The sequence below is a fragment of the Vulpes vulpes genome, chromosome 7 (genome assembly GCF_048418805.1).
Source record: "Vulpes vulpes isolate BD-2025 chromosome 7, VulVul3, whole genome shotgun sequence".
Classification (NCBI taxonomy): domain Eukaryota; kingdom Metazoa; phylum Chordata; class Mammalia; order Carnivora; family Canidae; genus Vulpes; species Vulpes vulpes.
In genome coordinates, this window is record NC_132786.1 from 14,320,034 (window position 1) to 14,342,739 (window position 22,706).

A 22,706-nucleotide genomic window follows, 5' to 3' on the forward strand; every position below is an offset into this window, starting at 1 on the left:
AGGAACAGGGCCCAACCGATGGTGCACTCAGGCATATTCTAGCAGCCTGCTTCTAAAGGAATCAGGATTCCTGTGTTGCAGGTGCCAAAATACTCTGCCCACACGTGTCCATGTAAAATAAGGGTTTATTCTGTCCTTTAGGAAGACTAAAGTAGCCTGGCTGGTTTCTTTGCCCCCACCCTGCACTCCCTGGCACTTCTCTCCAGTCCCTGGGGTCTGGCTCCTCAGAGCCCAGGGATGCTCACTGCTGAGGGAGTACAGTCAGAGTCTGAGGAACCCGAAGGCCTGGACTCATCACCAGACCTCGGGGTCACAGAGGCAGAGATGCTGGGACAGGGCTCCAGTGGGCCAGGTGACTCTTGTAGGGCTGGTAACAAGGCTGGATGGCTTTTGCTACAGTGAGCTGCAACGCTGTCCGGCTTCTCGAATCGCTTGCCGCAGAACTCACAGGGGAAGCGCAGAGTGGCAGCAGTCTCTGCATGCTTGCGCCGGTGCCAGTTCAGGGAGGCCTTCTGGCGGCAGGTGAACCCGCAGATCTCACACCTGAGCCAGGGACAGTGGAGGGAAGGACAGGGCTTCAGCCCATCTTGACTTCCCCAAGGGTTCTTCCTGCCTTTAGCTTCCCAGTGTCTTGCTGGCACCCCTGGCAGCCCTACCTTCCCACCCATACTCCCCCACACTCACTGCAGGGGTTTCTCTCCAGTGTGGATGCGCCGGTGGATGACGAGGTTGCTGCTGGTGCGGAAAGACCGGGCACAGAACTCACAGATGTAGTCCCGGGTGTCTGCGGGTTCACAGGGGTCACGCCAACATCCATCCCCAAGCCACGGCCCTTCCTCAACCCAGCCCACCTGCCAACCCTTACAGGCCGACTGCCCCCAAGCAACCTGCTTATCCTCCCAGCCCGACTGCGCCCTGTGGCTGTCAGCTGCCATCCTGCTCCTTTTTCCCTACCAGCACTAAGCACCTGCCCTTTGCGCTTCTCCAGCAGCTCTCACAGGCCTGTAGTTTTTCTCCCCAGGTCTCAGGGCAGGCTCCACAGGAATATCCCTGCTTCTTGTGGCATCCTTTAGACCTCTGCCTCACCACCACTTGGATCCCCCACTGTCACACCACACGTGTCCACCTGCAGCCTTCTTCCCCGTTTCTCCAGCACACTCCACAAATCTCTGGCTCCAGCCCTCTCCTCCCCAGTTACTTGTGCTACTGCTTTGTTTTCTACACGTCCAGCACTCCACATTTCTGTTCCTGGTCTCCCATCCTTCTCAGCCACCACTCCCAGGTCATGTCCCATCACTGGACTTCCTGTGACTTCCTGCTGCCAGTCCAGCAGCCCACCACCCACCCCTGTGCCCATCCACCCTCCTCACCCAGATCCCTTTCCAGGGCGTCTTTGTAGCCTGCCTTCACTCACACTATGAAATCACTGACCACTCTCTCCCTGGACAATTGGACCTGTTTGGTTAAAATCCCACTCAGGATTAACACAACTCTTGGCCCGCTCTAGGAATGCACAGGTGTGCTAAGGGGAGCAGAAACACAGCCCACTATCTGTTTGCCCAGCCCCCAGCCTCTCCTTTTCATACCCAACGATATGCCTCTGCACTTTCTTGGTCGGTTCCCTCTCCCACTCTTAGAGGAGTCTTCTCTGTGCTAGCTCATTCAGCAGTGATCTCATTTTTCAAGTCAGCAAGAAGAGAGAAGTCAAGAGAGAATAACCATATCTTCCCCCAACCTGATCCATCAGTCAACCTCTGTGCCATATATGTGAACACTCCTTGCTCTGCTGCACAACTCTGCTTCTCCCTGACCAGAGGTTCCCCATGCCACCTAGACATCAGTAAGCCTTTTCTCGGAGGGGGGGGGGGGGTCATTCCCATCTTTGTACCCCCAAGCTCACAGCCTTCCAGCTAAGCTCTCATTTCTCTACCTGTCATCTCAACACCCCAGAGAGTGGCCCATCCTCACTATCTCTACTTCTTTAGCTCATTCCATTCTGGCTGTCCTCCCTTGTCGCTCGCCACCTTGTCGTCTAGTCCAAGGTGGCTTCCCACCGCCCCATCCAGCGGCCTGTCCTCATTGTACTCAGTCCTGTAACACCGGCACTACCCCCACCCCAGAGGCCGCAGAATGCTTCTCTACCTACACTCATGCCACGTGGGTACATTCCACCCGCAGCTCCAAATACCACTGCATGCTTGTGAACACAGTTTTTTCTTCCCCAACATCTCTGAATTCCAGATTCACATCTTCTGGAACGTGAATAAATAAAATGTCCCCTTCCCAAAGCCTACCTTTCCTCACCTTCAGGAAATCACATCACCTCTGCCCAGTTGCCGAGACTGGAATCCTTCAAGTCAGCCCAGGCGCCCTCCTGCCCACCCACCTGTGGCCACTCTGTCCTCACAGCAGCCTCCAGCCACTTCTCACCAACTCAACTGTACCAGCACGTCAAGGCTATCACAGCACATTCCTACAGTCCCATTTGTCCACGTGGCAGTCACTCTGCTCCCTGTAGAGGCAGTTCTGTCCCTGAGCTGCCCAGCTCATCCGGCCGGAAGTCAAGCCATGCTGATGGTAGTCGAAGAGGCCCCAATCACCTATCTGATCTCTTTTCCTTCCTCTCCAACTTCCTGGCCTCCTCTCCATTCTTGGAACATGCCATGCAGATGCCAGGTGAAGGCCTTCCCAGTGCTGCCCACAGACATGGACAAGCCTCCATTCCTCCCTTCACTTCAGTCTTTGCTCAAAGCACCTTCCCTTTCTACAAGAGAGACTCCTCCCTCATGCTCTCCTCTCCTTCTGAGCTTTCAGATCTCTTTGTTCCCCTGTTATCACTAGAGTGGGCATCCTAAGGATTGCCCTCTTCGTTCACTTTTGTATCCCAGCACCTAGAACAGTCTCAAGCAGGCAGGTGCTCAACACACAGAGAATGAGTGTGAGAGTCATTCCACAGAGGGGTATGATGGGACCTGCAGATAGGAGGTGATGGGTTCCAAGGGGAGATGAAGGGACCCTCAGGGGAAGTGATGGGCCCCACAGGGGAGGTGATGGGCCCCTCAGGGGGGGTGATGGACCCCTCAGGAGGAGATGACATGCCCCACAGGGGAGATGAAGGGACCCTTGGGAGAGGTGAAGGGTCCCTCGGGGGGAGGTAATGGGACCCAAAGGGGAGGTGAAGGGATGCACAGGGGAGGTGACAGGACCCACAGGAGGGAAATGAGGAGGCATTTCCGACACTCACCACTATGCAGTTTAACATGCTCCTTTAGGTGTTTCTTAAAGTTGAAGGACTTCCCACAGGCTGGCTCTGGGCAGGAAAAGGACTTTTGATGGATGTGCTGGTACTTCTTGTGGTGCTGGGAAAGGAAACAGGTGGTCTCAGGGAGACCGCCAAACCTGGTCCAGCAGGCAGGCTTCTCTGTCCACCCTCTACCAACAGTTCTAGCACCACCAGCTCACATCATCCTGGCCAGTCCTCCTCTGAATGCCAGCACCCATCCCATCCTGACACCAAACTGTGCCCTCATCTTCTTCTGTCCTGGACTTGCATTATCTCACATTTTTGCCACAACTTTCCTTAGCAATGCCCAGCCCTTGAACCAAGTGCCATTCTGGTGACTGTCTTGGTTCCCTAAACATGGAGCTGCTGTCTGCTGGGATGAGAACACAATTTGGGGAAGGTATGGCTATCCTCTTTAACATCGATGTACAGGGATGCCTGGGTGGCTCAGTGGTTGAGTGTCTGCCTTCGGCTCAGGTCGTGATTCTGGGGTTCTGGGATCAAGTTCCACATGGAGCACCCCGCAGGGCACCTGCTTCCTCTCCTGTGTCTCTGCCTCTCTCTCTGTGTCTCTCATGAATAAATAAATAACCTTAAATAATAGTAATAATAATAATAATAATAGCAACAACAACATCAACGAACAACAGTACTGCCTAGATGGCCTACTTTATCAATAGCTCATTGTGGTCATGTCTTCTACGATGTTTTCCTAAATCTGCTTTGGAAACACACACATGGGCATGCTTTCAACCTGGAACACTTGTAGAGGTAGTCTGTACTTAACTCCATGAGTATGTCTGGGAAATAATTCCCTGTCCAACCTAACTTTACATCCTGGCTCAGTAAACTGCATGGGCTTTCCCCTTTTCTATAGTCCCAGTTTCCTATAGTTAAGCCACTGTTCGAGGCTGCTTCAGTCTTCTTCATTAACAGGCTCCAATGTGTTTGACTAGCCTTGCTAAACTTCTCATCCCAGAGCTTTCCTGCCACTGGGCACCTGCCCATTCCCTCTCTCAAATCCCATCTACCCTCGTGTCACCATCCCTCTGGTCTGGGCTCTCCCTCAACTGTAGGACATGGTTGGGGAGGGCTCTGGATAGGGTGGGGCTGTAGGCCACCCCTCTGTGCCTCAAATCTCGCTGGCAGTTAGGCTGCACCTACCAACCCCCAACACTAGAACCACCCACCCCAGCCAGCAGCGCCAAGCGGCTGAGTGTGGACTCAGGAGCCCCAGCACTACCACACACTGACTGAGGAGCCTGGGCCATTACTTAGCCTTTGTGTGCCATTCTGTGGGAGGAACAGGATCAGCACCTACCTACTCCCTAGGGATCAAAAGACTTGACCCACAGCAAGTGCTTAGAACAGTTGCTAGCACTTCAAGAGCCTGAGGAATGCCATGGTTATCTGCCTTCTCCTTGATGCCTGGAGGACCCATGCAACCAGCAGTGGTGGGCAGCAGCTATGTGCTTGAGGCTTGGTTTTCTGCTTTTACCTACCAGTTTCTGGTTGAGGGATTATCAACTGTAGGTAAGCTCTGCAGGTCCACCCTAACACTTATCTTCCTATCTCCAAATCTACCCACACTCCAAGCTTCTTTGCTTCAGCTTCTCCTTCACCTCAGCATCTCCTTAAGCCGTCCTCATACACCTCTGAGATCACAAAGGACCCAATGTGTGTCCCTCATGTCCTCACATTCAGGTACTGCCGGTTGGAGAAGATCCTTCCACAGCCAGGAAAGTCACAAGGCAGCAGCTCTCTTTTGGCAGCTTTCCTGGGGAAGGACAACGGGAGAGCTTCAGGACTCCCACAGGCTCTCCTCAGCCCCCTCCTCTCAGTCCCGTCCCCAAAGACTCCCCCCGCCCCCAGTCCTACCTAATTCTCTTGGAGCCAATCTGTGCCGTGTCCTCCTCCCAGGCCAAGGTCAGAGCAGACTGGGCCTGACTCTCAGGGCTACGGGCAGCAAAGAGGGAGCAAAGGGCCTCGAGGGAGGGCCACGTCCCAGGATGCCCCTGCCCTCTGTCTCAGCCATCAGGTTACCTGGCCAAGGGCTCAGTCTGCTGGGTTGCTTGAGGGGTCCCTCTGATTTCTGGCTGTACCCCAACTTCTGTAGGCAGAAGAGCTCCAGAACCCAATGATGATGTTGATGAGGACAGTACAGCAAGAGGATTGAGGGGAGCTTCTGGGGGTGGGGGTGTCTCTCCCTCCTTAAGTGCATGGGTGACAGGGGAAGGTAGTAGTCTGGGGGCATCTGGATCACTGCTGAAAAGAGAAGAGAAGAGCATTATCTCCCTGGGCTCTCAGCTAGCCTTCAACCCAACCCACGCCCCTAAACTGCAAAGATCCCCAACTTGGAACCACCCTACCCTACCCTAGAATCTCTATTCACATCTGCTTTCAGCTTTCATTCTCCTCTAGAGCCGAACTTCAACCCTGATTTTCCTGATTCAAAGCCTCCAGTTCTTTCCACCTTCCCCACCAACAAGCCTTTCCCTCAAGTCTGCAAAGCTTTGGGGTCCCTGGCCAGCTACTCCCTCCCTCCTGCTCACTTCAACATCCTCCCACAACCCCAACTTGCTCATCTGGGGAGGAGCTGTAGGTCCATGGGCTGGCATCACTGAGCATTTCCTCTTCATCCTCATCTTCCTCCTCCCCCTCTTCTCCTGGGGTTGGGAAGGTCTCCAGTAAGGGTCCTACTTCCCTGCTGGACCAAGGAAGGCAAGCCTCAGGCTCCCACTCTCTTGCCTGCACTGTTCACCCAAGTCTCTCCTTTCCCTTCCCCCCAAACCTCACCTGGGCAACATGGCCTCCTGAGTCCTCTCATCGTGCTCAGATGCCAAACCTGTTGGTACAGGTAGGGTCAAAGGGGAAGGATCTCTGGGCTGGAGGGAGGACAGGTGTACTTTTAAGGTCTCCTGGGATGGAGGAGGGTACAGCAGGAAGGGGTGCTTTACTCTGGAGATGATACAATCACATGGTTCAAAAGGTAAAAGTATAAAAAGGTACGCTTGGAAAAGTCTCCTTACCAATACTACCCCCTCTTCACCTAGTTCTTCCCACAGAGAACCGGGTTTCCCTCATGCCCTTCCAGACATATTTGATACATTCGTAAGTACATATATATATATATTCTTCCTTCCCTGGTTTTTCCACCAATGGTAACACAACATACGTCTCATTCTGTATTTTGCTTTTTATACCTAAAAATATATTTGAGAATATATTTCCTTGTTTTTCCATTAAGAAAGGATAATTTTTAATAAAGGGGGTTCTATGGTACAGAGACGGGAACCATTTTCCCTCTGTTTTCTTCACAGTTCTTCCTGCCCCCGCCTACCTGCAGGCTCCTGCCCGCTCCTGGCCTCTGGGCACCAGCTTCTCCGGGCAGTATTTGGACAGGAAGCTGGCTTAGGCTCCTCTGGAGATGTGAGGCCTGAAGACGGGCCCCAGGAGAAGGTGTGGCCTGCAGAGCACTCCCACACAAGCCCCCCATCTTGGCCCCCGGGGTCCCGGAGCCCAGGCACCAGGCTGCATTCCCGGCTGTGGGCATGCGACAGGAGCACCAGATACTGCAGACCCTTGGGGGGCAAAGGCTCAGGACCTGAGGTGGTGAAGGCAACAGTCAGGGCGAGCTGGCAAGCCTCCTACTCTCACACTGGGACCACACCCTCCCTGGGCAAAGCCAGTCCCTACCTCAGTTTATCATCCTTCAGAGCCCAGAACCCCCCCAAGGTCCCTAGACATTGCTCTCTTCCACAGCCTGCTCCCATCAAACTACCTTGGGCTCCCCAACTCCCCACCTTTCCCCAACCCACTCAGGGTCCCCTCTGATCCAGTCCCCTCCGGAGGGGGTTCCCTGTTGCCCCTCCGCCCTCCCTGGCTCCTGGCCCCGACCTCTAGCTACTCCCTACCCACCTGCACAGAGCACACAGCGTGAAGAAGTGTACCTGCCAGGGGGAGGGGGAAGAGAGGCGGTTTAGGGAGGGATCCGGGCCAGCTGGCCTCAGCTCTCTGCACTCCCACACTTTGAAGGGACCAGACCCTAGGGCCCCTATTCGCTGGAAACCAACAGCGGGGGGACAGGACCCAGAGAGGCCCCAAGTCACACAGGCTGTTCTGCTGAAATGAGAAATCTGCGGGCGGTGACGAGCTGGCGGCCGGCACCGACCACGTAGGGGACTGGGCGTCGCACCCCCGGCGCCCTCCCGCGCAGCCCCGGCCCGGCCCGGCTCCTAACCGGTCCAACAGGAACTTCGCGAGCTGCGAGTGCAGGGAGAAGCCCAGCCGCTCCTTGAGGAGGCACCACTGCTCCATGTGGCCGCCCAGGCGAATGCGGCACTTGCTGCGGCGCGCGTCCAGCTGCCGCCGCTTCTCCTGCCGCCTGCGCGATGCGTCCACCGGGGAGGAAGCCATGGGCACCGGGACCTACGGGTGGAGGACACACGCGCACGGGCGGCCTGACCCGGGGCGCCCCCAGGGCCCCCGGCGGCCGAGATCCGCCAGCCCAGGTCCTCCCCGCAGCCGCCGCCGGGGCCGCACCGCCCGGCTTATGTTACTGGGCGCGTAGAGCAGCGCTGTGCGGGGGAGGGGGGGAGGAGGGGAGCCGGCGGCCCGGCCCCGCGCCCCGGGGAGGCGCCAGGCTCCGGCCAAGTTTCAACGGGGGCTGGGCGACGGGGAGGTGACAGTTTCACCTTGAAGACGGCACAGGCCCCTCCAGCCCGGACTGCTGGGGGGGGGAGGGGGTGTCTGGGGGGCGCTCTTCATGGCGGAGTGAATGGGGCCGGGGCCGGGGGCGCTCCCACCCCGCGTCGGGCCGCCCCACTTAACGCCCACTGAGCGCAGGCCGGGCCCCCGGAGTGCCCGCCGCGGTCCACCCCCGCCGGGTCTTACCTGCGCGCCCCCACCCGCCCTCGGCCCGACTGCGCCTGCGCCTCCCCCTCCTCCGCGCAGGCCCGGAGAGCGCCGGGAGGAAGAGGGCCCACCTCGCGCGCTCCGCCGCCGTTTCTCCTTTAAGAGGAAGCCGCCCCCTAGGCGTCTGCGGCTCCAACGCGGAACTGGGGCCGGGGCGGCTGGGAGGGGGACTGGGAGGGGACTGGCGGCGCCTGCGCAATGGCCGGCGAGCGCACCGCCTGCCGGGAGCTGTAGTTCCCGTAGGAATCGCCCGAGCGCCGCGGAGCTACGGAGTGATGCAGACCTGGCGTCCGCCGGGGATGCCTCCGCCTGGTGCGGAAACGTAGCGAGCCTGACCCTGCCCTGTGCGCTTCACCTGCGGTTTCTCCCTCTCCGTTGCCACCTACATGCGAACACCTGCAGCATCAGCCGCCCTAACCACCTAGACCCCTGTCTAGGCCTCAAAGGCACATCTGGCCATGGCCCACTCCCTCTGAGGCATCGAGAGGCCTCTGAAAAGTTGCCTGGATTCGCTGCGGACTCTTAGTCACTTCCTAGTTCCTCTTGGGATGCCTCCCGCGGAGATTTCCTCTCCATCAAGCCGCTGGAACGGCGCTTCTCCGCCTTCAGAGCATCTGACCCTGCGGGATCATCCCCTCTGCCCTCCTCTGTCCCAAACCCCAGTGCTGCTGTGTCTGCATTCTTTCGGTTTTCTTCCTTCGTCGTTGGCTCCCCCTTTCCTTTGTTGGATCCTCCACCACTGTACCACCCAAATACAGTGTCCTCCTGAATTAGAACCTAGACCAAATATCCTCTCTTCTGTTCTTGAGTGAGCTAACCGTCCCAGGGATTTATTATTTTTTTTCTTCCAAGTTTTTTATATAACTTGCAGTTAGTTAACATACAAAGTAATGTTAATTTTAGGTGTAAGACTTGGTGATTCCTCACTTACATACAACGCCCAGTGCTCATCACAACCTGTGCCCTGCTCCATACCCATCATTCATTTAACCCATCCCCCACCCCACTGCCCTTCAGCAGCCCTCATTTGATCTCTGTAGTTAAGAGTTAGTTTGGGGGGTGGGGGGCACCTGGGTGGCATCAACCTTGGCTCAGGTCATGATCTCCTAGTACTGGAATCAAGCCACTGCCCCCACCCCAGGCAAGGAGTCTGCTTCTCTCTTTGTCCTCACCCCATTCATGCTCTCTGTCTCTCTCATTAATTAATTAATTAATTAATTAATTAATTAATTTTTTTAAAAGAGTCTGCTTTCCCTCACTCCTTTTTTTCCCTCCCTACTTGTTAGGTTTCTTAAAGTCCACATATGAGTGAAATCATGTGATATTTGTCTTTCTCTGACTGACTCAGTTCACTTGGCATAATATACTCTAGCTTCATCCATGTTATTTGTTTTTTTTTTTGTTTTTTTTTAACATTTTTTTTTAAAATCTTTATTTGTTTATGATAGTCACAGAGAGAGAGAGAGAGGCAGAGACACAGGCAGAGGGAGAAGCAGGCTCCATGCACCGGGAGCCCGATGTGGGATTCGATCCCGGGTCTCCAGGATCGTGCCCTGGGCCAAAGGCAGGCGCCAAACCGCTGCGCCACCCAGGGATCCCCATCCATGTTATTTGAAATGGCAAGTTTCTCATGGATTGGCAGAATTAATATTGTGAAAATGTCAATGTTACCCAGGGCAATTTACACGTTTAATGCAATCCCTATCAAAATACCATGGACTTTCTTCAGAGAGTTAGAACAAATTATTTTAAGATTTGTGTGGAATCAGAAAAGACCCCGAATAGCCAGGGGAATTTTAAAAAAGAAAACCATACCTGGGGGCATCACAATGCCAGATTTCAGGTTGTACTACAAAGCTGTGGTCATCAAGACAGTGTGGTACTGGCACAAAAACAGACACATAGATCAATGGAACAGAATAGAGAACCCAGAAGTAGACCCTCAACTTTATGGTCAACTAATATTTGACAAAGGAGGAAAGACTATCCACTGGAAGAAAGACAGTCTCTTCAATAAATGGTGTTGGGAAAATTGGACATCCACATGCAGAAGAATGAAACTAGACCACTCTCTTGCACCATACACAAAGATAAACTCAAAATGTATGAGAGATCTAAATGTGAGACAAGATTCCATCAAAATCCTAGAGGAGAACACAAGCAACACCCTTTTTGAACTTGGCCACAGTAACTTCTTGCAAGATACATCCACAAAGGCAAAAGAAACAAAAGCAAAAATGAACTATTGGGACTTCATCAAGATAAGAAGCTTTTGCACAGCAAAAGATACAGTCAACAAAACTGAAAGACAACCTACAGAATGGGAGAAGATATTTGCAAATGACATATCAGATAAAGGGCTAGTTTCCAAGATCTAGAAAGAACTTATTAAACTCAACAGCAAAGAAACAAACAATCCAATCATGAAATGGGCAAAAGACATGAATAGAAACGTCACAGAGGAAGACACAGACATGGCCAACAAGCACATGAGAAAATGCTCCGCATCACTTGCCATCGGGTAAATACAAATCAAAACCACAATGGAAAAAAAAAAACACAATGAGATACCACCTCACACCAGTGAGAATGGGGAAAATTAACAAGGCAGGAAACCACAAATGTTGGAGAGGATGCGGAGAAAAGGGAACCCTCCTGCACTGTTGGTGGGAATGTGAACTGGTGCAGCCACTCTGGAAAACTGTGTGGAGGTTCCTCGAAGAGTTAAAAATAGATCTGCCCTACGACCCAGCAATTGCACTGTTGGGGATTTACCCCAAAGATTCAGATGCAATGAAACGCTGGGACACCTGCACCCCGATGTTTATAGCAGCAATGTCTACAATAGCCAAACTGTGGAAGGAGCCTCGGTGTCCATCGAAATATGAGTGGATAAAGAAGATGTGGTTTATGTATACAACGGAATACTACTCAGCCATTAGAAACGACAAATACCCACCATTTGCTTCAACGTGGATGGAACTGGAGGGTATTATGCTGAGTGAAGTCAATCGGAGAAGGACAAACAGTGTATTGTTGGGAGCCACGTGCCAGGAAGGGGTTAATGGATTGAGCAAGGGCTCTCTGTTGACTCTTCCAACCACAGCCTACGCCTACCTGTCTCACCCTTGTTGTTGAAGGCTTGTGGCTCAAGGACGCATACCATTGCTATCTAAGGGTGCATACCTTGGCTATCTATTCAAGGGCGCATACTACGGCTATATATTCTGAAAAGACATGTTTGGAGAACTAAGCTTAAGACATCCTGCTTGATATACAACCCTGCTCTATAAAAGAGTGAGTAACACAAATAAAGTTGGCATTGTGGCTGAATCCGGCCATATGTCCCTCCTGCTCCCACTCTGTGTCTCTTTTCTTTTCCTCATTCCCTTACCCTCATCCCTGGACGGTTGTCGCCCCCAGCGCATGCGACAGTGTATGTTCTCATTCATTTGGGGAATATAAATAATAGTGAAAGGGAATGTAAGGGAAGGGAGAAGAAGTGTGTGGGAAATATCAGGAAGGGAGACAGAACATAAAGACTCCTAACTCTGGGAAATGAACTAGGGGCGGTGGAAGGGGAGGAGGGCGGGGGGTGGGGGTGAATGGGTGACGGGCACTGAGGAGGACACTTGACGGGATGAGCACTGGGTGTTATTCTGTATGTTGGTAAATTGAACACCAATAAAAATTAATTTATTAAAAAAAGGCAAGTTTCGTTCTTTTAGATAATATCATATATGTGCATATAACATATACATATATGACCCATTTGTTAGTTGATGAACATATGAACATTGGGCTCTTTCCAAAATTTGGCTATTATGAATATTTCTGGTATAAGGGGTACGTGTACCCCTTCAAATCACTGTTTTTGTATCTTTTGAGTAAATACCCAGGAGTGCAATTGCTAGGTCATACGGTATTACTTTTTTTTTTTTTTTTTTTTTTTTTTGGTATTGCTATTTTCACTTTTTGAGGATCCTCCATACTGTTTTCCAGAGTGGCCGCACAAGTTTAAATTCCCATCAACAGTGAAAGAGGGTTTCCCTTTCTCCACCTCCTCATCAATGTTTGTTGTTTCCTGAGTTGTTAATTTTAGCCATTAATGACTGGGTGAGGTGGTATCGCATCATTTTGATTTGTATTTCCCTGATGATGAGTGATGTTGATCATTGAGCATCTTTTTATGTGTCTGTTAGCCACCTGGATGTCTTTTTTTTTGGGGGGGGGAGTCTATTCATGTCTTCTGCCCATTACTTAACTGGATTATTTGTTTTTTGGGTATTGAGTTTAGTAAGTTCTTCATGTAATTTTGACAGTAACTCTTTGTCAGATATGTCATTTTCAAATACCTTCTCCCATTCCATAGGCTGCCTTTTAGTTTTGTTGACTGTTTCCTTTGCAGAAGCTTCTTATCTTGTTAGTTTCAATAGTTCATTTTTATTTTTGTTTCTCTTGCCTCTGGAGACGTCTATACTAAGAAGTTGCTACTGCATAGGTCAAGGAGGTTGGTCCCTGTGTTCTCTAGGATTCTGAGGGTTTCCTGTCCCACATTTAGATCTTCCATCCATTTTGAGCTTATTTTTGTGTATGGTGTAAGAAATGTCCAGCTTCACTCATTCTTTTCCCAGCAACATTTGTTGAAGAGACTGTCATTTTTCCATCAGATATTCTTCCCTGCTTTGTCAAAGATTAGTTGATCATATAGTTGTGGGTCCATTTCTGGATTTTCTATTCGGTCTCGTTGATCTATGTGTCTGCTTCACAGTCAGTACCGTACTATCTTGATGACTACAGCTTTGTAACGCAGCTTCAAGTCTGGAATTGTCATGCATCCAGGTTTACTTTCCTTTTTGAGGTTCCTTTGTTATTCGGGATCTTTTGTGGTCCAAACAAATGCTGGGATTGTTTGTTCTAGCTCTGCTGAAAAATGCTATTTTGATAAGGATTGCATTAAATGTGTAGATTGTTTTGCGTACTATAGACATTTTAGCAATATTTGTTCTTTCATGAGTGTTCTATAGTTTTCAAGCGTACAGATCTTTAACCTCTTTGGTTTATTCCTAGGTATCTTACGATTTTTGGTGCAATTGTAAATAGGATCCATTCCTTCATTTGTCTTTCTGCTGCTTGATTATTGGTTTATAGAAATGCAACAGATTTCTGAACATTGATTTTATATCCTGAGACTTGGCTAAATACATGTATCACATCTAGCAAGTTTTTGATGGAGTCTTTCAAGTTTTCTGCAGAGAGCATCATGTCATGTGCAAATAGTGACAGTTTGATTTCTTCCTTGCTTATTTGGATGCCTTGTATCTCTCTCTGTTGTCTGATTGCTGAGGCTAAGACTTCCAGGACTATGTTAAATAACAACGAGGAGAGTGGACATCCCTGTTTTGTTCCTGACCTTAAGGGAGAAGCTCTCAGTTTTCCCCATTGAGGACAATATTAGCTGTGGGTCTTTCATATATGGCCTTTATAATGTTGAGGTATGTTCCTTCTGTCCTACTCTGATGAAGGTTTTTATCAAGAATGAATGCTGTATTTTCTGAAGTGTTTTTTCTGCATCTATTGTGGGAATAATTTTTTTAAAAAGATTTTATTTATTTATTTATTTATTTATTTATTTATTTATTTATTTGAGAGAAAGAGCATGAAGGGAAAGGAAGAAGCTAACTCCCTGCCAAGCAGGGAGCCAGACACATGGCTCTCTCCCAGGACCCTGAGATCATGACCTGAGCTGAAAGCAGATGCTTAACCAACTGAGCCATCCAGAAGATCTGATCTTCTGCACCCTGAAGATCATATGATTCTTATCCTTTCTTTTATTAATGTGGTTTATTGCATTGATTGATTTGTGAATATTGAATCACCCTTTCAGACCAGGAATAAATCCCACTTGATCGTGGTGAATAATACTTTTAATGTACTGTTGCTTTTTTTTTTTTTTTATTGATTTATGATAGTTACACAGAGAGAGAGAGAGAGGCAGAGACATAGGCAGAGGGAGAAGCAGGCTCCATGCACCGGGAACCCGACGTGGGACTCGATTCGGGGTCTCCAGGATCGCGCCCTGGGCCAAAGGCAGGCGCCAAACCGCTGCACCACCCAGGGATCCCTGTACTGTTGCTTTTGATTTGCTAGTAGCTTGTTGAGAATTTTTGCATGATGTTCATCAGGGATATTGGCCTGTAATTCTCCTTTTTAGAGGAGTTTTTGTCTGGTTTTGGAATCAAGGTAATACTGGCCTTGAAGAATGAGTTTGGAAGTTTTCCTTCCTCTTCCTATTTCTTAGGACAGTTTGAGAAGAAAAGTCATCTTTAAATGTCTTGTAGAATTCCTCTGAGAAGACACCTGGCCTGGGAATTTTGTTCGTTGGGAGATTTTTGATTACTGAATCAATTTCTTTGTTGATTGTGGGTCTGTTCAAATATTCTATTTCCTACTGTTTCAGTTTTGGTAGAATATATGTTTCTAAGAATTTATCCATTTCTTCTAGGTTGCCAAAAATGTTGGTATATAATTGCTCATAATATTCTCTGATAATTATTTATATTTCTGTGGTGTTGGTTGTGATATCTCCTCCTCTTTCATTTGTGATTTCAGGTATTTGGATCCCTTCTCTTTTCTCTTCTATACACTGATTCACTCCTCTGCTTCCTCCATCCTGTGTCATAGAATGCAGTCAGTTTTGCATCTTGGTTATAGTTTTTTTGTTTTTTGTTTTTTTTGGCCTGACTGGGTTTTAGTTCCTGTATCTTCACAGTGAGGGATTCTCTGGTGTCTTCTCTACTTTTCTTAAGCCCACAATATCTTTATGATTATTATTTTAAATTCTGATTCAGGCATATTACTTGTATCTGTTTTGATTAGATTCCTGGCTATGATCTCTTTCTGTTCTTTCTTTTGTCATGAATTCCTCTGTCTTGTCATTTTGCTAAGGTGTTGTGTGTGTGTGTGTGTGTGTGTGTGTGTGTGTGTGTGTGTTAGAAAGGCCTGTTATATTCCCACTGCTGAGAGTAATGACTATATTAAACGGAAGTCCTATACTTTCTTAGGCCTGGTGCTTCAGGAGGTGTTTCAGAATGTGCACTCTGCTGTCGTGTTTTGGCTGCTCTTTCTCTCAGGGTTGTCCTCTGCAGAGTTTCTCCTGCAGTAGGGAGTGTTTGGATCTTCTGTGTGGCAAGATTTAATTAGGTGTGTTTTGGTCGGCTTGTTAAAAGATGCTAGATCCTATTTCCCCTAGAGCTGAAGCTTTGCAGCACTCTATGAACAGTAGATTTAGTGCATGTGAGGGGTTTGTGCTGGTCTTCTCGGGGAGTACTGATTCTCAGGCACACTTACCCACATAAAGATGCTCCTCCAGGGCAGTGTCAGCATGCAGTGTAAGTGGCTGCAGACTCCACTGGAGGCGCTGTGTGGTTCACTGAAGTCTGTCAAGTGCTAATGGGGGGTGGGGTGGGGAGTGGGAGGAATGGTATTGCTCTACTCTTTTTCCCCAAAGCAGAGAATTCTCACCCACCACCCACCACTCTTAAGTGAGCCCTCACAGTAGAGTGAAGAATCTCCCTTCCTGTGTCCCTAGTTTCCATCATATCCCTGCCATCACCCTATCTGTGTCCAAGCTGTCTGCCTGCCAAGCAGCACAGTTCTCCTGTGTTTTATCTTAGGTGCGTGCTTAGGTGTCAAAAGTCCAAATGTGAGGGACCCGGTGTGTTATGCACCTACACTGATCTTCTGGAAGAGGGTCTCACCATGCTGTAGCTAGTGCTAATTTGTCCCAGAAAAGCGGTCCCATGATCATGCAGCACTTCAGAGTTTATGGTAAAGCACATCAAAAGCTGGCACCAAGATTTGCCACCCTCAGCAGGTGTCTCTGTTCCTATGCTAAAGAATAGGGAAGTACATTGGTGATGGCCATCTCTTTTGTCCCTGGAGAGGCCATGCCACTCTTCCCAAATGCACTCCAAGAAGGAGAACTGTTTCTTTGCATCAACCCAGGGGATGCTCAGACCATGCCTTCTGCACCTGGGCCTCTGTCTTCCTTGCCCACAGAAGGACCACTAAGCCCATCAGCAAGGACTCTGGTGATGGCGCAGACTTTTAAAACTTCAGACTTTAACCTATGCTGTTGATAACAACTTTTGGTAGTCCTTTCCCAGTGAATGGTTTTGGGGGAGAGTTTTTCTTGAGCAATCCCCTGCACCTGCTGCTCTCCTTCTTTCCCTCTCACTCCTCTCGTTGTGATCAGGGCTCCCTCCCCTCCACATCATTCCAGGGGAATTGTTAAGACAAATAGGTTATGCTTTAAGGTTAACATGGTAGAGAAGTAGGGGACCCTAAGTTCATCTGATCCTTGGAATTCAGCTAGATAGTTATCAAATCATTCTGAACACCTGCAAAACCAATTGGAGATCTGAGAAAGGAAATGCTACAACTCTACAAGTAGAAAAGCAACCACTTCTTGGGAGTTTGAAGGTGCAGAGATGTGAATCAGGAGTCATATATCAGAGGATCTGGGGAGGGGAGGGACCCAGCCTAAGGAGGCTACCACCAAGTATTATAAGCAGTGGAACATGAAATCCGAACTTTTAGATGTCTGCAATGGTGGGGGATGTCCCAGGCTTAAAGGTGCTCAGGTGGCAATGTGGGGCAGGAATCCCAGGTGTGGCAGCATGATATCAGGGTCCCTGGGGTCACAGGAAGAACAGGAGTCCCTGAATATGGCAAAGCTCCCAGGCATCAGAGTGGGGAAGCCAGCTGAAAATAGCAAGTCTAGGCCCCAGTGTGACCTCAGCCGCAGCACCTTCTTGCTAGAACATCTCCAAAGGCAAGGGAGACAAAACCAAAAATAAACTACTGTGACTTTGTCAAGATAAAAAGCACTTGCAGAGCAAAGGAAATGGTCAACAAAACAAAAAGGCAACCTATTGAATGGGAGAAGATGTTTGCAAATGACCTATCTGATAAAGGATTGGTACGGAAATCTACGAAGGACTTATTCAAACTCAACACCCAAATAACCAAGAATCCAATTGCAAAATGGGCAGAAGCCGTGTTAAGACATTTTTTTCCAAAGAAGACATGCAAATGGCCACCAAAAACATGAAAAAATGGTCAACATAAATCATCGTCAGGGAAATACAAATCAAAACCACAGATATCCCCTCATGCCAGTCAGAATGACTAAAATTAACAATACAGGAAACAACAGATGTTGTCAAGGATGTGGAGAACGAGGCTCTTATGCTCTTGGTGGGAATACAAACTGGTGTAGCCACTCTGAAACACAGTATGGGGTTTCCTCAAAAAATGAAAAATAGAAAAAAAATGAAAAATAGAGCTACTCTACAACCTAGCAACTGCACTACTAGGAATTTATCCAAAGGATACAAACATCATGATTCAAATGTGCACATGCACCCCAAGGTTTATAGCAGCAATGTCCATAAGAGCTAAAATATGGAAAGAGCCCAGATGTTCCCTGATAGATAAATGTATAAAGAATAGGTGAGACATATATATAATGGACTATTACTCTCCCATCAAAAAGAATGAAATCTTACAATTTGCAACAATGTGGATGAAATCAGAAGGTATTATGCTAACTGAAATAAGTCAGTAAGAAAAAGACAAATACCATACGATTTCACTCGTATGTGGAACTTAAGAAACAAAACAGATGAACATAGGGGAAGGGAAGGAAAACAAAAATAAGATGAAAATTGAGAAGGGGCAAACTGTAAGAGAGGTTGAACTCTAGGAAACAAACTGAGGGTTGCTGGAGGGAAAGTGGGGGTGGTAAATGATTGGGTGATGGGCATTAAGGAGGGCACTTGATGTTATGAACATTTGGTGTTATGTGCAACTGATGAATCACTAAATTCTACCTGTGAAACTATTAAAAAAATAGACAGTCACTATTATAGGTCACTATTTAGTTTTCACTGGAGGCTAAGATTTCTAAGATTTAAAAGTCTGCCAATGTAATTGAGACTTCTGGAAAATGATAAACCAAGAGATATGTCAAAAACATATAGAGAATGAAAATCCATTTTTCCTTACGGAAAAAAATAATTTTGTCCTGAAATGTGACTAGTTATTTAGTGAGGAAAACTTAGGATAAAATATAAATGAAAGAAAAACTTATAAAAGATTTATAAAGGGGCATTTTTGAAAAAGAATTTTACATCCAGTCAGGAATAAGATTGTAATAAGTGAGTTTTAAAAGTACGATGGTATAAAATTAAAATTTGCATTTTTGCTCTGTAAAAACCTAAGTCTTCTTGGATTATAGGTGTGCTTTTGATAAAAAATTATAAACAATTTTTTCCAATATGCCCAGAAATACAAGGTTTATGTATTTGTTTATATCAGGTTTTTAATTAAGAAAACGAAAACTTCTCAATATTCATGGAGCTAAATTTTCCTAACAACTATACAACTTTCAATAGAATCTCTTATGGCCACTTTGGTTAAACAAATAATTAAGATGTTTTTAGGTTCTTATTTTAACTCCAATTAGTTAGCATACAGTATTATAGAAGTTTCAGGTGTACAGCAAAGTAATTCAACATTTCCATATCACCCTGTGCTCATCACCAAAAGTGCATTCTTTAATTCCCATCATGTATTTTAGCAATTCCCCACCCCTCCCCTCTGGTAACCATCAGTTTGTTCTCTGTATTTGAGAATCTATTCTTCTTTTGTCCCCCTCTCTCTTATTTTTTTTTCCATTTGCTTGTTTGGTTTCTTATATCCCACATATAAGTATAATCATATGAAATTTGTCATTCTCTTTACTTAGCATTGTAATCTCTAGCTCCATCTACATCATTGCAAATTGCAAGATCTTATTCTTTTTATGGCTGAGTAATATTCCATTGTGTGTGTGTGTGTGTGTGTGTGTGTATGCTATATATTCCTTTAAAAAATATTTTATTTATTTATTATGAGAGACACAGAGAGAGAGAGGCAGAGACACAGGCAGAGGGAGAAGCAGGGTCCCTGCAGGGAGCCCAATGTGGGACTCGATATTGGAACCCCAGGATCACCCCCTCCCGAGCCAAAGGCAGACGTTCAACTGCTAAGGCACCCAGGCGTCCCTATGCTATATATTCTTTATCCATTCATTTATGGATGGACACTTGGGCTGTTCCCATAGCTTGACTATTGTAAACAATGCTGCTATAAGCATAAGGGTGCATATATCACCTTGAATCAGTGGTGTTTTTTACTCTTTGGGTAAATAGTAGTCAATTGCTGGATCTTAGGTATTTCTATTTTTAACTTTTTGAGAAATCTCCATACTGTTTTCGACAATGGCTGCACCGTTAGCATCACCATCAATCCTGCATGAGGCTTCCTTTTTTTCCATATCCCTTCCAATACTATTGTTTCTTGTGTTGCTAATTTTAGCCCTTTTGATAGATGTAAAGTGATAACTCATTGTAGCTTTGATTTGCATCATCCTGGTGATAAGTGATGATGATAATTTTTTCATGTGTCTATTGTTAAACCGGGTGTCTTCTTTGGAGAAATGTCTGTTCATGTCTTCTTCCTATTTTTGAATTGGCTTATTTGTTGAGTGTTGAGTTTTATAAGTCCTTTATACGTTTTGGATAGCAGACCTTTATTGGATATGTCCTTTGAAAATATCTTTTCCCATTCTGTAGATTGCCTGTTAGTTTTGTTGAGGTTTCCTTCATTGTGCAGATAATTTTTTATCTTGATGGAGTCCCAATAGTTTATTTTTGCTTTTGTTTCCCTTTCCTTCAGGAGATATATCTAGAAAGAAGTTGCTACAGCTAACGTCAGAAAGGTTACTCCCTGGGCTCTCTTCTAGGATTTTGATGGTTTTAGGTCTCACCTTTAGGTTTTTAATCCATTTCTAATTTATTTTTGTGTATGCTGTAAGAAAAAGACCCAGTTTCATTCTTCTGCATGTGGCTGTCCAATTTTCCCACCATCATTTAGAAAAGAGACTTTTTCCTGTTGGATTTTCTTGCCTGCTTTGTGAAATATTAATTATCCACATAGCTGTGTGTTTATTCTGAGTTTTCTATCCTATTCTATTGATCCATGTGTCTACTTTTGTGCCAGTACCATACTATATTGATGAATATATCTTTGCAATACAGCTTGAAGTCTGGAATTGTGATACCTCCAGCTTGGCTTTCTTTTTCGAAGATGGCTTTGGCTCTTTAGAGTCTTTAGGACTCTAAAGAGTCCTAAAGTTTGGTTCCACGCAAACTTTAGGATTGTTTGTTGTAGCTCTGTGAAAAAAACTAGTGGTATTTTGGTAGAGGTTTCATGAAATACATACACTAATTTGGGTAGTATAGACATTTTAACAATATTTGTTCTTCCGACCCATGAGCATGGAATGTTTTTTCACTTCTTCGTGTCATCTTTGATGACTTTTGTTGGGAGTTTTTTGATCACTGACTCAATTTCTTTGCTGGTTAATCAGTCTGTCTAAATTTTCTATTTCTTCACGTTTCAGTGTGGGTATTATATATGTTCCTAGGAATTTACCTATTTGTTCTACATTGTCCAATTTGTTGGCATATAGATGTTCAATTTTTTTTTTTAGTTTCTCTATCATTTATTTGTGCCCCAATATTTATTATTTCCTTCCTTTTGCTGTTTTTAGGTTTTGTTTGTTGTTCTTTTTCTAGCTCCTTTAAGTGTAAGGTTAGGTTATTTGAGGTGTTTCTTGCTTATTGAGGTAGGCCTGTATTGCTATAAACTTCCTTCTTAGAACCTCTTTTGCTGCATCTCAAAGGGTTTGAGCATTGTATTTTTATTTTCATTTGTTTCCATGTACTTTTTTTCTTCTTTGATATCCTAATTGACCCATTCATTGTTTAGTAGCATCTAGTTTAACTTCCATATATTTGTAGTCTTTCCAAATTTTTTCTTTTTTAAAAGATTTTATTTATTCATGAGAGACACACACACACAGAGGCAGAAGCAGGCTTCTTGCAGGGAGCCCAATGCAGGACTGGATCCCGGACCCTCAGATCATACCCTGAGCTGGCAGATGCTCAACTGCTGAGCCACCCAGGCATCCCAGTCCCCTCTGGTTTTTAAAGCCAAAATGTTATGGGGATTAGCCTTCCCCATGTGAGCTTCCTGGGGTGAAAGCCCATTTCTCTGCCCTCTCCATGTGTGCAGCTCCTCCCTCCTGGGGACAGTCTCCCTCCACTTTTCTGACCTTCGTAACCTTCGTATCAGATGCAGCTTCTCTATATTTAGTGGTGGAGTTTGTTCTATCAGTCTTTGGATCACTTCCAGGTTTAGTGAGTTGGATGTGGATGATATCTAGCTGTGAACGTGGGATTGGGTGAGCTCAGGGTCCTCTTACTCTGCCATCTTCCCAAGCTCCCGATTTGTTTTTTTTTTTTTTTAATTTTTTTATTTATTTATGATAGTCACAGAGAAAGAGAGAGAGAGAGAGAGAGAGAGAGAGAGGCAGAGACACAGGCAGAGGGAGAGGCAGGCTCCATGCACCGGGAGCTGGACATGGGATTCGGTCCCGGGTCTCCAGGATCGCGCCCCGGGCCAAAGGCAGGCGCCAAACCGCTGCACCACCCAGGGATCCCAAGCTCCCGATTTGTAACTCTTTGTGTTAAAACATGTACAGCTCTGCTCCTAATATTTTCCCCCAGGGCTCTCTCTTCTCTGTGAAGACCGCACACCCTGAGCAGCTGTCCTAACTTGGGCTCAAATAAGCCTCTTCCTTTCTTTTTTTTCTTAATTAGAAATTCCACAAAGTTTGTTCATTTTGTGTTGACAACATAAAAAATGCTGTTGGCCTTCAAAATGTATCCAGAAGGGCAGCCCTGGTGGCACAGCGGTTTAGCACCACTGGCAGCCCTGGGGTGTGATCCTGGAGACCCGGGATTGAGTCACACATCGGGTTCCCTGCATGGGGCCTGCTTCTCCCTCTGCCTGTGTCTCTGCCTCTCTCTCTCTCTCTCTCTCTCTCTCTCTCTCTCTATGTCTCTATGAATAAATAAATAAAATCTTAAGAAAAACAAAACAAAACAAAACAAAATGTATCCAGAAGTCCACTCTCCTGTCACTGCTTGGCTCGCTGCCGCACTGTTTAGTCACGGAGCCCAGTAGTGGCCTCTCAGTTGCTCTCTCTGCTTCACATTTGCTTGCACCCAAATGTCTATTCCCAATGCAGTAGCCAAGGCATCATGAGAAAGCAGGCCATACCTTACCACAGCTTGGCTCAAAACTGTCCTCTTTGCTCAGTGAAGTCATTCTACAGGTGGCACCAGTCCCTCTCACCCAGTTCCAGCGGTACTTTTGAGTCTCCTTGTTGGCCTTTCTATTTGTTCTTCCATTTCCCGGAAGCCCTCTGGCCCCAGATACTTCATCTGGTTGCTCCTTGACTGTCTTAAAATTTCTGTTCAAAAGGCACATCCTGAGAGGCCTTCCTCATCACCTGCATCTCTCTCTACCTTTCTTTCTCTGCTTTAGTTTTTTG

General features: G+C 47.0%; 1 protein-coding gene across 1 annotated transcript; it reads right to left on the reverse strand.

The window, feature by feature from the left end:
* Positions 1 to 107: 107 nt before the first annotated feature.
* On the reverse strand, positions 108 to 8,313 carry ZNF692 (zinc finger protein 692). Its single transcript, XM_072763003.1, is given in 13 exon segments — positions 108 to 275; positions 277 to 543; positions 685 to 784; positions 3,245 to 3,359; positions 4,982 to 5,060; positions 5,162 to 5,239; positions 5,327 to 5,548; positions 5,865 to 5,987; positions 6,080 to 6,128; positions 6,624 to 6,887; positions 7,202 to 7,233; positions 7,524 to 7,711; positions 8,177 to 8,313. Coding segments are annotated over 12 exon segments (1,539 nt in total). The 5' UTR covers positions 7,700 to 7,711; positions 8,177 to 8,313; the 3' UTR covers positions 108 to 241.
* Between the last annotated feature and the right edge of the window lie 14,393 nt (positions 8,314 to 22,706).